Source organism: Chelonia mydas, chromosome 12, assembly GCF_015237465.2.
Source record: "Chelonia mydas isolate rCheMyd1 chromosome 12, rCheMyd1.pri.v2, whole genome shotgun sequence".
Classification (NCBI taxonomy): domain Eukaryota; kingdom Metazoa; phylum Chordata; order Testudines; family Cheloniidae; genus Chelonia; species Chelonia mydas.
In genome coordinates, this window is record NC_051252.2 from 2,170,134 (window position 1) to 2,186,558 (window position 16,425).

Sequence of the window (16,425 nt, forward strand, 5' to 3'; positions counted from 1 at the left end):
AGGCCCTGTCCCTTTGGGAGCTGCCGTGATGAGGGTGAACGTAGACATGGTTTAATACCTTTCACACCCTGTTCCTTGTCACTGCCCCCTAATATGCTTTACTGACAATAATGAATTGTAGAACCTCCCCAATGCACAGATGGGGAACCCGAGGCAACAACCAGGGAAAAGACCTGCCACGTTCCCATAGTGGACCCATGGCAGAGCCTGGAGTAGAATCTAGGTCTCCTGACTCCAAGTCTTCCCCCGACGACCAACCCCCTCCATCTTCCTTGCTACGCTGGAGCTTTTCAGCCTTGACTCTCTCTTTCTCGGGACATGTCCCACGGTTCACTATTTTGCCCCCCACCCATTGTGTATCCTCTGAGTGTTTAGCTAGGGCTGTGCATCAGGCAGACATCTTCAGCATGCCCTATTCACAATGACTCCCAGGCCTTCTTCTGAGCTCCCTGTCATTTCAGAGCCCAGCAGTGTGTGGGAAAAGGTCAGAGTATTTCCATGTGTTTTCTCTTGTTTTATTCCGAGCCTCTTCAAGATCTCAGCTAGGACAGCAGGACTGCCATAAACATACCGGCCTCTCTTTCATCTCTGCTCCACGGGGCATGGAATTGCCATCCACAACGGCAAACATTTTTATTTTCTGGGGAGTCGTCCTCAGTCCAGATGTGCACATTATGGGCTGGACAACCCCCTGATCTGAACCGCACCCACCTTTACACTTCGGATTAGAAATGCCCCAGGAAAGCCCTGCCTGTAGCTGATAAAGTTGGGACCAGCAGCTACCATGTTCCTAAGATTTCAAAGCACGTCTTCCGTGCACTGTGCTGGCTCTTGTCCTGTGTCTCAAGGAGCTGTTCGGGTGGGGAGCTCATGGGCGGACGTGGGGACGGAAAGGAAACCTTTCACATGTTTTGAGGCATTCTCAGAAGGAGCTAAACTTCCCGGGGGCTTTCCAGGCTGACCTGACCCTGGTGGCTTTGCTCCTCACTGGAGCACTTGCCCATGCTCCTCTCAGAACAAATCTGGGCCAGAGGAGCAGGGATATCTCAAGTAGTCTGGCTACTGCCTATCCACGGTGAGCAAATGCCTTCAACCAGGCAAAACTACCTGCTCTGAACCAGGCTGGGGCCGCAGGATGGCGCAGCAACCCATGGAGAGCTTTCCGTTCACAGGCCCCGTGTTACACAGCGTGGGACGGGACATCACACACCACGGCAGTGCCAGAGGCAGGATTAGAACATGGCTCTCCAAGCCGCCCGCCCAGTGGCTCAGCCTGCGAGACCCCAGCTTCGCCCGTGATGTGGGGAGAGCCAAGCAGGAAAAGGTCTCTAGTAATCTATTCCCATTCGTGACAGAGCATCCCATAGCAAACATCCTGCTTGCGCTTTCCATGGGCACTGAATGAATGGAGCCTGGTGCTGTGCCTTTAATCTGGCTCTCGCGCAGGGTGCTGCTTTGAAACCAACATTTTCAAAGTGGCCATGATTCTGTGTGACACATTCTGGGCCTGACTGCCAGAGGGGGCTGAGCACCCACAAGGCAACGAGCACGGCCAGGCACCCAGCTTCTCGGATAAACAGGTTGCCTCTTTAGATGCCTGAATGCGGGTGCACAGTTAGACAGCCACTTCTGCAAATGTTAGAGTTAGAGTAGAGACAGGAGAAAAGCCCAGCAGCTCATTGCTCTTTGGCAGGTGGAATGTGCCCGCTGCTCTGCTCCTGTTCCTGTCCGCACTGCCGTCAGGCAAGACATCAGTCTCTGCGCTGGTAACCGGAGCACAAGTGATCTGGAGCTCGTGGGAGACAGTTCCCATGGGACCCATCCCCATCAGGCCACTGTACAGAGGAGACAGAGAGTGCTATGCTGTGAACCAGCCCATAGCCCAGCCACGGCGGAGGAGATAAGACAAACACACATATTGGAAGGATGCAAGTAAGTAACCAGCACAGGAAACAGCAGGCCGAAGAGGAAAGAAAGAGATAATCAGAGCAAACACCCGGAAGATGAGTAAGGGGAAAAGCAGATACCGCGGCCAAGTGCTAGCCTGTTGGAGGAAGCGGCTCTTTTGACTGGCCCCTGACTGGAAAGGGACTGTCTGGGGAACTCCTTGGAGAGCCAGAGACATTCAGCCTCCCCTGCTGTGGAAGGCATGCCATCATCAGTACAGGGAGGCAGAACAAACCCTTTCAAAAGGCTCCCTCCACGCAACAAAAGCTACAGCCCCGTGTCTTGTTCCTACCAAAGCCCCCTCCCAAGCACAGGGTGCCCTGTCTTTCCAGATCCCGCCAGGGCAGTTCATCCTATGCAGCTGGGCCTGGCTATACAGTGGGGTTAATGGTGCGTTTGCAACGGGGTGGTGTACTGTGCTCAGACCCCCGAGGGATACTCAGGAGAGGGGCCTAACCCTGAAGATGGCTGAGACGTCAGACCTTACACTGCTGGCATTTCTGTGCACTGAAAACCTCTAAGGGCACGTCTACACAGCCAACAAAGTCCTGTAGCAGCAAGTGCCAGAACCTGGGTCTACAGAGCTAAAAATACCCGTGCAGCTGTTGCTGCTCGGGCTGGAGCTTGGGGTCTGAAACCTACCCGCCTCCCTAGCTTCCAGCGCCCGACTGGGAATGGATACAGAGCAGAGCCACCTGTAGCATTGCACAAGCCCCAGGCTGTAGACTTGGGCTCGGTGACTCGCTCCCACAGGGTTTTGCAGTGTGGACTTACGTTTGCCCGGTTCCTTGTGAGCCTTGTGCAGTTGGACTCTTGGAAACTCAGGCCCTGGACTTTGTAGGCAGATATGTACAAGAACTACTCCCAAGAGACCCCAAAATATGCCTCAGGGAATATGTCTGTAGCATGCAGGGAATCCCAGATCCCATGCAGTGTGGCTGGAAGAGATTCTCAGTTCCCATGGGATGACTTGAGTAACTCACTGACAGTTTTGCCACGCATGATTAATGCAGCCAGCCCGCACTCATACAGGTGAAAGCCTTTATGTCACCCCATGTTGTGATGTATCCCCATAACATGTATACAGAGAGAGCTCTAGCCCCGCCCCATCGCCATCTACCCGCCCTACAGAGAGCTCTAGCCCCGCCCCATCACCATCTACCCGCCCTACAGAGAGAGCTCTAGCCCGCCCCATCGCCATCTACCCGCCCTACAGAGAGCTCTAGCCCCGCTCCATCACCATCTACCCGCCCTACAGAGAGCTCTAGCCCTGCCCATCACCATCTACCCGCCCTACAGAGAGCTCTAGCCCCGCCCCATCACCATCTACCCGCCCTACAGAGAGAGCTCTAGCCCCGCCCCATCACCATCTACCCGCCCTACAGAGAGCTCTAGCCCCGCCCATCGCCATCTACCCGCCCTACAGAGAGAGCTCTAGCCCCGCCCCATCACCATCTACCCGCCCTACAGAGAGAGCTCTAGCCCTGCCCCATCACCATCTACCCGCCCTACAGAGAGAGATCTAGCCCCGCCCCATCACCATCTACCCGCCCTACAGAGAGAGCTCTAGCCCCGCCCCATCACCATCTACCCGCCCTACAGAGAGAGCTCTAGCCCTGCCCCATCACCATCTACCCGCCCTACAGAGAGAGCTCTAGCCCCGCCCCATCACCATCTACCCGCCCTACAGAGAGCTCTAGCCCCGCCCCATCACCATCTACCCGCCCTACAGAGAGAGCTCTAGCCCCGCCCCATCACCATCTACCCGCCCTACAGAGAGAGCTCTAGCCCCACCCCATCACCATCTACCCGCCCGACAGAGAGAGATCTAGCCCCGCCCCATCACCATCTACCCGCCCTACAGAGAGCTCTAGCCCTGCCCATCACCATCTACCCACCCTACAGAGAGCTCTAGCCCCACCCCATCACCATCTACCCGCCCTACAGAGAGCTCTAGCCCCGCCCCATCACCATCTACCCGCCCTACAGAGAGAGCTCTAGCCCTGCCCCATCACCATCTACCCGCCCTACAGAGAGAGCTCTAGCCCCGCCCCATCACCATCTACCCGCCCTACAGAGAGAGCTCTAGCCCCGCCCCATCACCATCTACCCGCCCTACAGAGAGAGCTCTAGCCCCGCCCCATCACCATCTACCCGCCCTACAGAGAGCTCTAGCCCCGCCCCATCACCATCTACCCGCCCTATAGAGAGCTCTAGCCCCGCCCCATCACCATCTACCCACCCTACAGAGAGCTCTAGCCCCGCCCCATCACCATCTACCCGCCCTACAGAGAGAGCTCTAGCCCCCCCCATCACCATCTACCCGCCCTACAGAGAGAGCTCTAGCCCCACCCCATCACCATCTACCCGCCCTACAGAGAGAGCTCTAGCCCCGCCCCATCGCCATCTACCCGCCCTACAGAGAGCTCTAGCCCCACCCCATCACCATCTACCCACCCTACAGAGAGCTCTAGCCCCGCCCCATCACCATCTACCCGCCCTACAGAGAGAGCTCTAGCCCCCCCCATCACCATCTACCCACCCTACAGAGAGCTCTAGCCCCGCCCCATCACCATCTACCCGCCCTACAGAGAGAGCTCTAGCCCCCGCCATCACCATCTACCCGCCCTACAGAGAGCTCTAGCCCTGCCCATCACCATCTACCCGCCCTACAGAGAGAGCTCTAGCCCCGCCCCATCACCATCTACCCGCCCTACAGAGAGAGCTCTAGCCCCGCCCCATCGCCATCTACCCGCCCTACAGAGAGCTCTAGCCCTGCCCATCACCATCTACCCGCCCTACAGAGAGAGCTCTAGCCCCGCCCCATCACCATCTACCCGCCCTACAGAGAGCTCTAGCCCCGCCCCATCACCATCTACCCACCCTACAGAGAGCTCTAGCCCCGCCCCATCACCATCTACCCACCCTACAGAGAGCTCTAGCCCCGCCCCATCACCATCTACCCACCCTACAGAGAGCTCTAGCCCCGCCCCATCACCATCTACCCGCCCTACAGAGAGAGCTCTAGCCCTGCCCATCGCCATCTACCCGCCCTACAGAGAGCTCTAGCCCCGCCCCATCACCATCTACCCGCCCTACAGAGAGCTCTAGCCCCGCCCCATCACCATCTACCCGCCCTACAGAGAGAGCTCTAGCCCCGCCCCATCACCATCTACCCGCCCTACAGAGAGCTCTAGCCCTGCCCCATCACCATCTACCCACCCTACAGAGAGCTCTAGCCCCGTCCCATCACCATCTACCCGCCCTACAGAGAGCTCTAGCCCTGCCCCATCACCATCTACCCACCCTACAGAGAGCTCTAGCCCCGCCCCATCACCATCTACCCGCCCTACAGAGAGCTCTAGCCCCGCCCATCACCATCTACCCGCCCTACAGAGAGCTCTAGCCCCGCCCCATCACCATCTACCCGCCCTACAGAGAGAGCTCTAGCCCTGCCCATCACCATCTACCCACCCTACAGAGAGCTCTAGCCCCGCCCCATCACCATCTACCCGCCCTACAGAGAGAGCTCTAGCCCCGCCCCATCACCATCTACCCGCCCTACAGAGAGAGCTCTAGCCCCGCCCCATCGCCATCTACCCGCCCTACAGAGAGAGCTCTAGCCCCACCCCATCACCATCTACCCGCCCTACAGAGAGAGCTCTAGCCCCGCCCCATCACCATCTACCCGCCCTACAGAGAGCTCTAGCCCCGCCCCATCACCATCTACCCGCCCTACAGAGAGCTCTAGCCCTGCCCCATCACCATCTACCCGCCCTACAGAGAGCTCTAGCCCGCCCCATCACCATCTACCCGCCCTACAGAGAGAGCTCTAGCCCCGCCCCATCACCATCTACCCGCCCTACAGAGAGCTCTAGCCCCACCCCATCACCATCTACCCGCCCTACAGAGAGCTCTAGCCCCACCCCATCACCATCTACCCGCCCTACAGAGAGAGCTCTAGCCCCGCCCCATCGCCATCTACCCGCCCTATAGAGAGAGCTCTAGCCCTGCCCATCACCATCTACCCGCCCTACAGAGAGCTCTAGCCCTGCCCATCACCATCTACCCGCCCTACAGAGAGAGCTCTAGCCCCGCCCCATCACCATCTACCCGCCCTACAGAGAGCTCTAGCCCCCCCCATCACCATCTACCCGCCCTACAGAGAGCTCTAGCCCCGCCCATCGCCATCTACCCGCCCGACAGAGAGAGCTCTAGCCCCGCCCCATCACCATCTACCCGCCCTACAGAGAGAGCTCTAGCCCCGCCCCATCACCATCTACCCGCCCTACAGAGAGAGCTCTAGCCCCGCCCCATCACCATCTACCCGCCCTACAGAGAGCTCTAGCCCTGCCCCATCACCATCTACCCGCCCTACAGAGAGCTCTAGCCCTGCCCCATCACCATCTACCCGCCCTACAGAGAGAGCTCTAGCCCCACCCCATCACCATCTACCCGCCCTACAGAGAGCTCTAGCCCTGCCCCATCACCATCTACCCACCCTACAGAGAGCTCTAGCCCTGCCCCATCACCATCTACCCACCCTACAGAGAGCTCTAGCCCCGCCCATCACCATCTACCCGCCCTACAGAGAGAGATCTAGCCCCGCCCCATCACCATCTACCCGCCCTACAGAGAGAGCTCTAGCCCCGCCCCATCGCCATCTACCCGCCCTACAGAGAGAGCTCTAGCCCCCCCCATCGCCATCTACCCGCCCTACAGAGAGAGCTCTAGCCCCGCCCCATCACCATCTACCCGCCCTACAGAGAGAGCTCTAGCCCCGCCCCATCACCATCTACCCGTCCTACAGAGAGAGCTCTAGCCCCCCCCATCACCATCTACCCGCCCTACAGAGAGAGCTCTAGCCCCACCCCATCACCATCTACCCACCCTACAGAGAGCGCTCTAGCCCCGCCCCATCACCATCTACCCGCCCTACAGAGAGAGCTCTAGCCCCGCCCCATCATCATCTACCCGCCCTACAGAGAGCTCTAGCCCCACCCCATCACCATCTACCCGCCCGACAGAGAGAGCTCTAGCCCTGCCCCATCACCATCTACCCACCCTACAGAGAGCTCTAGCCCTGCCCCATCACCATCTACCCACCCTACAGAGAGAGCTCTAGCCCTGCCCCATCACCATCAACCCGCCCTACAGAGAGCTCTAGCCCCGCCCCATCACCATCTACCCGCCCTACAGAGAGAGCTCTAGCCCCGCCCCATCACCATCTACCCGCCCTACAGAGAGCTCTAGCCCTGCCCATCACCATCTACCCGCCCTACAGAGAGAGCTCTAGCCCCGCCCCATCGCCATCTACCCGCCCTACAGAGAGAGCTCTAGCCCCCCCCATCACCATCTACCCGCCCTACAGAGAGCTCTAGCCCCGCCCCATCGCCATCTACCCGCCCTACAGAGAGAGCTCTAGCCCCGCCCCATCGCCATCTACCCGCCCTACAGAGAGAGCTCTAGCCCCGCCCCATCACCATCTACCCGCCCTACAGAGAGCTCTAGCCCCGCCCCATCGCCATCTACCCGCCCTACAGAGAGAGCTCTAGCCCCACCCCATCACCATCTACCCGCCCTACAGAGAGCTCTAGCCCCGCCCCATCACCATCTACCCGCCCTACAGAGAGCTCTAGCCCCGCCCCATCACCATCTACCCGCCCTACAGAGAGCTCTAGCCCCACCCCATCACCATCTACCCGCCCTACAGAGAGCTCTAGCCCCGCCCCGTCACCATCTACCCACCCTACAGAGAGCTCTAGCCCCGCCCCATCACCATCTACCCGCCCTACAGAGAGCTCTAGCCCTGCCCCATCACCATCTACCCGCCCTACAGAGAGAGCTCTAGCCCCGCCCCATCACCATCTACCTGCCCTACAGAGAGCTCTAGCCCCACCCCATCACCATCTACCCGCCCTACAGAGAGCTCTAGCCCCGCCCAATCACCATCTACCCGCCCTACAGAGAGAGCTCTAGCCCTGCCCCATCACCATCTACCCACCCTACAGAGAGCTCTAGCCCCGCCCCATCACCATCTACCCGCCCTACAGAGAGCTCTAGCCCTGCCCCATCACCATCTACCCACCCTACAGAGAGCTCTAGCCCCGCCCCATCACCATCTACCCGCCCTACAGAGAGCTCTAGCCCTGTCCCATCACCATCTACCCGCCCTACAGAGAGAGCCCTAGCCCCGCCCCATCGCCATCTACCCGCCCTACAGAGAGAGCTCTAGCCCCACCCCATCACCATCTACCCGCCCTACAGAGAGAGCTCTAGCCCCTCCCCATCGCCATCTACCCGCCCTATAGAGAGAGCTCTAGCCCTGCCCCATCACCATCTACCCACCCTACAGAGAGCTCTAGCCCCGCCCCATCACCATCTACCCGCCCTACAGAGAGAGCTCTAGCCCCACCCCATCACCATCTACCCGCCCTACAGAGAGAGCTCTAGCCCCACCCCATCACCATCTACCCGCCCTACAGAGAGAGCTCTAGCCCTGTCCCATCACCATCTACCCGCCCTACAGAGAGAGCTCTAGCCCCGCCCCATCGCCATCTACCCGCCCTACAGAGAGAGCTCTAGCCCCGCCCCATCACCATCTACCCGCCCTACAGAGAGCTCTAGCCCCGCCCCATCACCATCTACCCACCCTACAGAGAGAGCTCTAGCCCCGCCCCATCACCATCTACCCGCCCTACAGAGAGCTCTAGCCCCGCCCCATCACCATCTACCCGCCCTACAGAGAGAGCTCTAGCCCCGCCCCATCACCATCTACCCGCCCTACAGAGAGAGCTCTAGCCCCACCCCATCACCATCTACCCGCCCTACAGAGAGAGCTCTAGCCCCGCCCCATCGCCATCTACCCGCCCTATAGAGAGAGCTCTAGCCCTGCCCATCACCATCTACCCGCCCTACAGAGAGCTCCAGCCCCGCCCCATCACCATCTACCCGCCCTACAGAGAGCTCTAGCCCCGCCCCATCACCATCTACCCGCCCTACAGAGAGAGCTCTAGCCCTGCCCCATCACCATCTACCCACCCTACAGAGAGCTCTAGCCCCGCCCCATCACCATCTACCCGCCCTACAGAGAGCTCTAGCCCTGCCCCATCACCATCTACCCACCCTACAGAGAGCTCTAGCCCCGCCCCATCACCATCTACCCGCCCTACAGAGAGCTCTAGCCCTGTCCCATCACCATCTACCCGCCCTACAGAGAGAGCCCTAGCCCCGCCCCATCGCCATCTACCCGCCCTACAGAGAGAGCTCTAGCCCCACCCCATCACCATCTACCCGCCCTACAGAGAGAGCTCTAGCCCCGCCCCATCGCCATCTACCCGCCCTATAGAGAGAGCTCTAGCCCTGCCCCATCACCATCTACCCACCCTACAGAGAGCTCTAGCCCCGCCCCATCACCATCTACCCGCCCTACAGAGAGAGCTCTAGCCCCACCCCATCACCATCTACCCGCCCTACAGAGAGAGCTCCAGCCCCACCCCATCACCATCTACCCGCCCTACAGAGAGAGCTCTAGCCCTGTCCCATCACCATCTACCCGCCCTACAGAGAGAGCTCTAGCCCCGCCCCATCACCATCTACCCGCCCTACAGAGAGCTCTAGCCCCGCCCCATCACCATCTACCCACCCTACAGAGAGAGCTCTAGCCCCGCCCCATCACCATCTACCCGCCCTACAGAGAGCTCTAGCCCCGCCCCATCACCATCTACCCGCCCTACAGAGAGAGCTCTAGCCCCACCCCATCACCATCTACCTGCCCTACAGAGAGAGCTCTAGCCCCGCCCCATCGCCATCTACCCGCCCTATAGAGAGAGCTCTAGCCCTGCCCATCACCATCTACCCGCCCTACAGAGAGCTCTAGCCCCGCCCCATCACCATCTACCCGCCCTACAGAGAGCTCTAGCCCCGCCCCATCACCATCTACCCGCCCTACAGAGAGAGCTCTAGCCCTGCCCCATCACCATCTACCCACCCTACAGAGAGCTCTAGCCCCGCCCCATCACCATCTACCCGCCCTACAGAGAGCTCTAGCCCTGCCCCATCACCATCTACCCACCCTACAGAGAGCTCTAGCCCCGCCCCATCACCATCTACCCGCCCTACAGAGAGAGCCCTAGCCCCGCCCCATCGCCATCTACCCGCCCTACAGAGAGAGCTCTAGCCCCACCCCATCACCATCTACCCGCCCTACAGAGAGAGCTCTAGCCCCGCCCCATCGCCATCTACCCGCCCTATAGAGAGAGCTCTAGCCCTGCCCCATCACCATCTACCCACCCTACAGAGAGCTCTAGCCCCGCCCCATCACCATCTACCCGCCCTACAGAGAGAGCTCTAGCCCCACCCCATCACCATCTACCCGCCCTACAGAGAGAGCTCTAGCCCCACCCCATCACCATCTACCCGCCCTACAGAGAGAGCTCTAGCCCCACCCCATCACCATCTACCCGCCCTACAGAGAGAGCTCTAGCCCTGTCCCATCACCATCTACCCGCCCTACAGAGAGAGCTCTAGCCCCGCCCCATCACAATCTACCCGCCCTACAGAGAGAGCTCTAGCCCCACCCCATCACCATCTACCCGCCCTACAGAGAGAGCTCTAGCCCCGCCCCATCGCCATCTACCCGCCCTGTAGAGAGAGCTCTAGCCCCGCCCCATCACCATCTACCCGCCCTACAGAGAGCTCTAGCCCCGCCCATCGCCATCTACCCGCCCTACAGAGAGCTCTAGCCCCGCCCCATCACCATCTACCCGCCCTACAGAGAGAGCTCTAGCCCTGCCCATCACCATCTACCCGCCCTACAGAGAGCTCTAGCCCCGCCCCATCACCATCTACCCGCCCTACAGAGAGCTCTAGCCCCGCCCCATCACCATCTACCCGCCCTACAGAGAGAGCTCTAGCCCTGCCCCATCACCATCTACCCACCCTACAGAGAGCTCTAGCCCCGCCCCATCACCATCTACCCGCCCTACAGAGAGCTCTAGCCCTGCCCCATCACCATCTACCCACCCTACAGAGAGATCTAGCCCCGCCCCATCACCATCTACCCGCCCTACAGAGAGCTCTAGCCCCGCCCCATCGCCATCTACCCGCCCTATAGAGAGAGCTCTAGCCCCGCCCCATCACCATCTACCCGCCCTACAGAGAGAGCTCTAGCCCCACCCCATCACCATCTACCCGCCCTATAGAGAGAGCTCTAGCCCTGCCCATCACCATCTACCCGCCCTACAGAGAGCTCTAGCCCTGCCCCATCACCATCTACCCGCCCTACAGAGAGAGCTCTAGCCCCGCCCCATCACCATCTACCTGCCCTACAGAGAGAGCTCTAGCCCTGCCCCATCACCATCTACCCGCCCTACAGAGAGAGCTCTAGCCCCACCCCATCACCATCTACCCGCCCTATAGAGAGAGCTCTAGCCCTGCCCATCACCATCTACCCGCCCTACAGAGAGCTCTAGCCCTGCCCCATCACCATCTACCCGCCCTACAGAGAGAGCTCTAGCCCCGCCCCATCACCATCTACCCGCCCTACAGAGAGCTCTAGCCCCGCCCCATCGCCATCTACCCGCCCTACAGAGAGCTCTAGCCCTGCCCCATCACCATCTACCCGCCCTACAGAGAGAGCTCTAGCCCCGCTTCATCACCATCTACCCGCCCTACAGAGAGCTCTAGCCCCACCCCATCACCATCTACCCGCCCTACAGAGAGAGCTCTAGCCCGCCCCATCGCCATCTACCCACCCTACAGAGAGAGCTCTAGCCCCGCCCCATCGCCATCTACCCGCCCTACAGAGAGAGCTCTAGCCCCACCCCATCACCATCTACCCGCCCTACAGAGAGAGCTCTAGCCCCGCCCCATCGCCATCTACCCGCCCTATAGAGAGCTCTAGCCCCGCCCCATCACCATCTACCCGCGCTACAGAGAGAGCTCTAGCCCCACCCCATCACCATCTACCCGCCCTACAGAGAGAGCTCTAGCCCCGCCCCATCACCATCTACCCGCCCTACAGAGAGAGCTCTAGCCCCACCCCATCACCATCTACCCGCCCTACAGAGAGAGCTCTAGCCCCGCCCCATCGCCATCTACCCGCCCTATAGAGAGCTCTAGCCCCGCCCCATCACCATCTACCCGCGCTACAGAGAGAGCTCTAGCCCCACCCCATCACCATCTACCCGCCCTACAGAGAGAGCTCTAGCCCCACCCCATCACCATCTACCCGCCCTACAGAGAGAGCTCTAGCCCCGCCCCATTGCCATCTACCCGCCCTATAGAGAGAGCTCTAGCCCCGCCCCATCACCATCTACCCGCCCTACAGAGAGAGCTCTAGCCCCACCCCATCACCATCTACCCGCCCTATAGAGAGAGCTCTAGCCCTGCCCATCACCATCTACCCGCCCTACAGAGAGCTCTAGCCCTGCCCCATCACCATCTACCCGCCCTACAGAGAGAGCTCTAGCCCCGCCCCATCACCATCTACCCGCCCTACAGAGAGAGCTCTAGCCCCGCCCCATCACCATCTACCCGCCCTACAGAGAGAGCTCTAGCCCCGCCCCATCACCATCTACCCGCCCTACAGAGAGAGCTCTAGCCCCGCCCCATCACCATCTACCCGCCCTACAGAGAGAGCTCTAGCCCCGCTTCATCACCATCTACCCGCCCTACAGAGAGAGCTCTAGCCCCGCCCCATCATCATCTACCCGCCCTACAGAGAGAGCTCTAGCCCCGCCCCATCGCCATCTACCCGCCCTACAGAGAGAGCTCTAGCCTGCCCCATCGCCATCTACCCGCCCTACAGAGAGCTCTAGCCCCGCTCCATCACCATCTACCCGCCCTACAGAGAGCTCTAGCCCCGCCCCATCACCATCTACCCGCCCTACAGAGAGAGCTCTAGCCCCGCCCCATCACCATCTACCCGCCCTACAGAGAGCTCTAGCCCCGCCCATCGCCATCTACCCGCCCTACAGAGAGAGCTCTAGCCCCGCCCCATCACCATCTACCCGCCCTACAGAGAGAGCTCTAGCCCTGCCCCAATCACCGGATATCCGCCATAGAGATAGCACTTGCTCCATCCCTAATTACCATGTACCCCTATAGACAGCTAATGCAATCTCGGTGCATGCGTGTAGGGGATACATAGTGTTTCGGGGTGGAGCTAGTATTATCTATGGTAATTAGCTAGCCAAGTGGGTCCATCTGGCCTTGGGGACGCACATGTGAGCTGCACGATGCCATGTCCCCTGGGTCTATTGCAGCCAGCTCCCCGGCCTCGGGCAGAAAAACAGCCTCCAATAAAGAGAAAAAGCAAATGTGTGCAAAAGCCAAAGGGGCTGGGCTGGGAGGCTCACCGGTTTTGTGACCTTGGAATGGTGCTGAGGAAAGGAAACCAGCATGTCCCCGAGTCCCTGGCTCAGCTCCGTTTGTTTTGACAGGTGCTAAGGGCAAGAGGAAAAAGCTGAGCCCTTTGCTGCACTGCCTGGATGCATCTGTGCAGCTGAGGGTCCCTCTCCGCCTTGTTGACCCCCCGCTTCCCAGTGACCTCTACTGGCAGCATCGCATGCCTCATGAGCAGCTCCTAGAGCCTGGTCTAGCTGGGAATGAGGCACCTCTCGCTGAGACAGGGTGAACCTCAGAGCAACTGCAGTGAATACGAGAGAACCGTCGAGTCCCACTCAGCCCAGTCCCAGGCCCACCTGTGGGGCTCACAGCATAGGGAAGTGTATCATCTCCAGGTCAGAAATGGGGAAACTGAGGCACATAATGGGGACATGATTTGTCAGTGAGAGAACTGGGGACAGAATCCAGGTGTCCTGGCTCCCAGCCCTGTGTTCTATCCACTAAACCATGCTGCTATGGGCACCCTAGCACTGAACTGCCCCTTGTTACAGGTGCTGCCTGACTCCGTGATATGGCCACCATGACAGGGTCGGGCCTGACTGTAGTCAGCCTTAGGAGCCAATGGGGAGAACTGCCCCCTGGGCTCTGGAGCGACGCTCTTATAAAACCCAGGCCGGCTGGCACTAAATCCCCCAGGCAGGGGGCATGACAGGAACACAACCGCCCAGGGTAACGCTGGGAGTCTGCAGTTGGGACACCCGTCAGCCGGTGACAGCTCACACACATGGGCAGTGTTGCTATGCTACACCCTGCCTTAGCCCCACCTGTGCCGCCGACCGGACTGTTAACTGCCTGGTCAGTGATGCTGACCGGAGCTGCCAGGGCTCTTTTCGACCTGGCATTCCGGTCCAAAACCAGACACCTGGCAACCTTAGTCTCCCCCCTCCCTTCTGCCTGGGAGGGAGTTGCCTGCAGAGCCGGGGCTGGGAGCTCCAGTTGCCCAATGCAAGTAGGAGGCAGCCCTGGCTGAGTAGGGGCTGGCCTGGGCAATGACCCAGCACCTCCCATCAACCCGCATTTACTGGACTTTGGAAAAAGTTCCCCTTCGCGAGCGGACTTGTAAACCGGGCACCTGGCCACCTCCCCATTTTACAGAAGGGGAAACTGGGCACAGAGTGGGAAAAGCAACTTACCCAGGTCAGAGCCAAGCTCCCCTGAATCCCAGTGCAGTGCTCTGTCCACTGGGTCGCCCTGCAGCATTGACCTTGCAGCGCTCCCTTGTGGGCTATAAAGAAGACACGCAGCCTTCTCTAATCCAGACACTAGCAACAGAGCGAGCCAAGTGCTCGGGACTTGACCAAGGCCTGGCTGCTTGGTCTAACTGAGGAAAGTTATTCCTGGTTTGCCACTAGCGCCTTGTCCCTTTTAATTCAGCCATCGCAGGGTTAAATCCTCTCACAGTCGGGGGCAGGAAGCAAGCAGGGGAGCTCAGCTCCAGCCTCCCCAGCTGTGGAAACTCAGCATCAGTTCCTTGTGGCTGGCCAAAACCCAAAGAGGCCTTTCCTTTCCAGGGATGTTAGCAGGCAGCAAGCTGGCCACGCCATGTACTTCAGAGCCATGAAGGATGAACCCCGCCCCCTGCCGGCTCAGTCCTCAGGACATTGCTGCATGCAGGCCTCGCACCTCCCTGGCACAAGTTGTTCCCCACACACCCCACTTCTTCAACAGCAGCTGCTCTGGCCCTGCCCCTGCCCCATGTGCAGGGGCTGGAACAGGGATTTCCCTACAAACCCACTAGGGAGGTGTACACCCCCCTTGAATTTCCACAACACCCTCCCACCCCCCAGTTTGGTAAACTAGTTACATGCAGTGTTGCTAATTTGGTGATTGTTTGGAAATTTGAATTGAAATTGAAACATAAATGTACATGTTAAAAGCATATAAAGTGTATGATAAAATACGTAGATCTGAAAAGTATGAACATAGACTAGCTTCCTTATACAGCTGCTGTTTTTATGACCACGTCAGTGCATTCATTTTGGTGATGTTGGCCAACCTAATCATTTCAAATTATGATTTGTAAGCAAAGTCTAAATGAGCTCTCCCTGACAGCTAGTGATGAGCTGGGGGCTGGGGGGGAAGGCTTCAGGACCAGGTTGTATTTACATTCACACCTAATCTACCTAGGTATCCAGCAAATAGAGCTGTGTTGCCCAAGTGATAGATTTTGGCTGGGGTTGGGTTACAAATCACTTGAATGCGGCGGAGGGTGAGGGTAATGAAATGTTGTTGTTCTTATTGTCTTAGTAAAGGGCAGTAGAATTGTCCTTAGCCTATGCTAATTGAGGGCATCAAGAGAGAGGGTGGGGACAGGTGTTTTGCTTGATGGTCTGCCTGAGTCACAAGTACGATTTGACCTGTCCCTCTCCACTGTTTAAAGACAGAGCTGATTAGGCTCCATAGAGAGTCTTTTGTTCTGTTAAGTTTCAGAGTAGCAGCTGTGTTAGTCTGTATTCGCAAAACGAAAAGGAGTACTTGTGGCACCTTAGAGACTAACCAATTTATTTGAGCATAAGCTTTCGTGAGCTACAGCTCACTTTATTGGATTCGTGAGCTACAGTTCACTTCATTGGATGCATCCGATGAAGTGAGCTGTAGCTCACAAAAGCTTATGCTCAAATAAATTGGTTAGTCTCTAAGGTGCCACAAGTCCTCCTTTTCTTTTTGTTCTGTTAAGTGACCACTACAGCTGAAATCACTGAGAATCAGGTCTAAGTGCTTAGACCGGCTGTGGGACAGTGTTTCTGTGGCAGAGACGGCCCAGTCTGCACTAGCAGTGAGGTTCCCCCACTGAGAGCTCGGCTGAAATCACTGAGAGCCGGTGGAACCGCAAGAGACCGACTCGCAGAGGTCACAGTGGCAGGTGGCAGCGTAGGGCCATTGGCAACACAGTGATGGAGTGAACAGCGGCACAACGAACAACAGTGGCCAGAGCGAACAGTGAGCAGCTGGAGGAACGAGCAAGGTGCCTTCTTGCCCCCCACCTGGGAGGTGAACTCCTGTGAAAGCAGCTCTGAACTCTGAGTCTCCACTGACCAAGGACAACACCGGTGAGTGTTAATGAGGCTG

At 59.0% G+C, this 16,425-nt stretch overlaps 1 protein-coding gene across 1 annotated transcript in view; it reads right to left on the minus strand.

Annotated features, from left to right (window-relative positions):
- The window catches only part of RIPOR1 (RHO family interacting cell polarization regulator 1), a 132,675-nt gene extending 117,672 nt beyond the window's left edge, over positions 1-15,003 (minus strand). Inside the window, exon 1 of the mRNA XM_043526487.1 lies at positions 14,490-15,003. Coding sequence (XP_043382422.1) covers positions 14,490-14,556 — 67 coding nt within the window. The 5' untranslated portion in view covers positions 14,557-15,003. The remainder of the gene's footprint in view (positions 1-14,489) is intronic.
- Between the last annotated feature and the right edge of the window lie 1,422 nt (positions 15,004-16,425).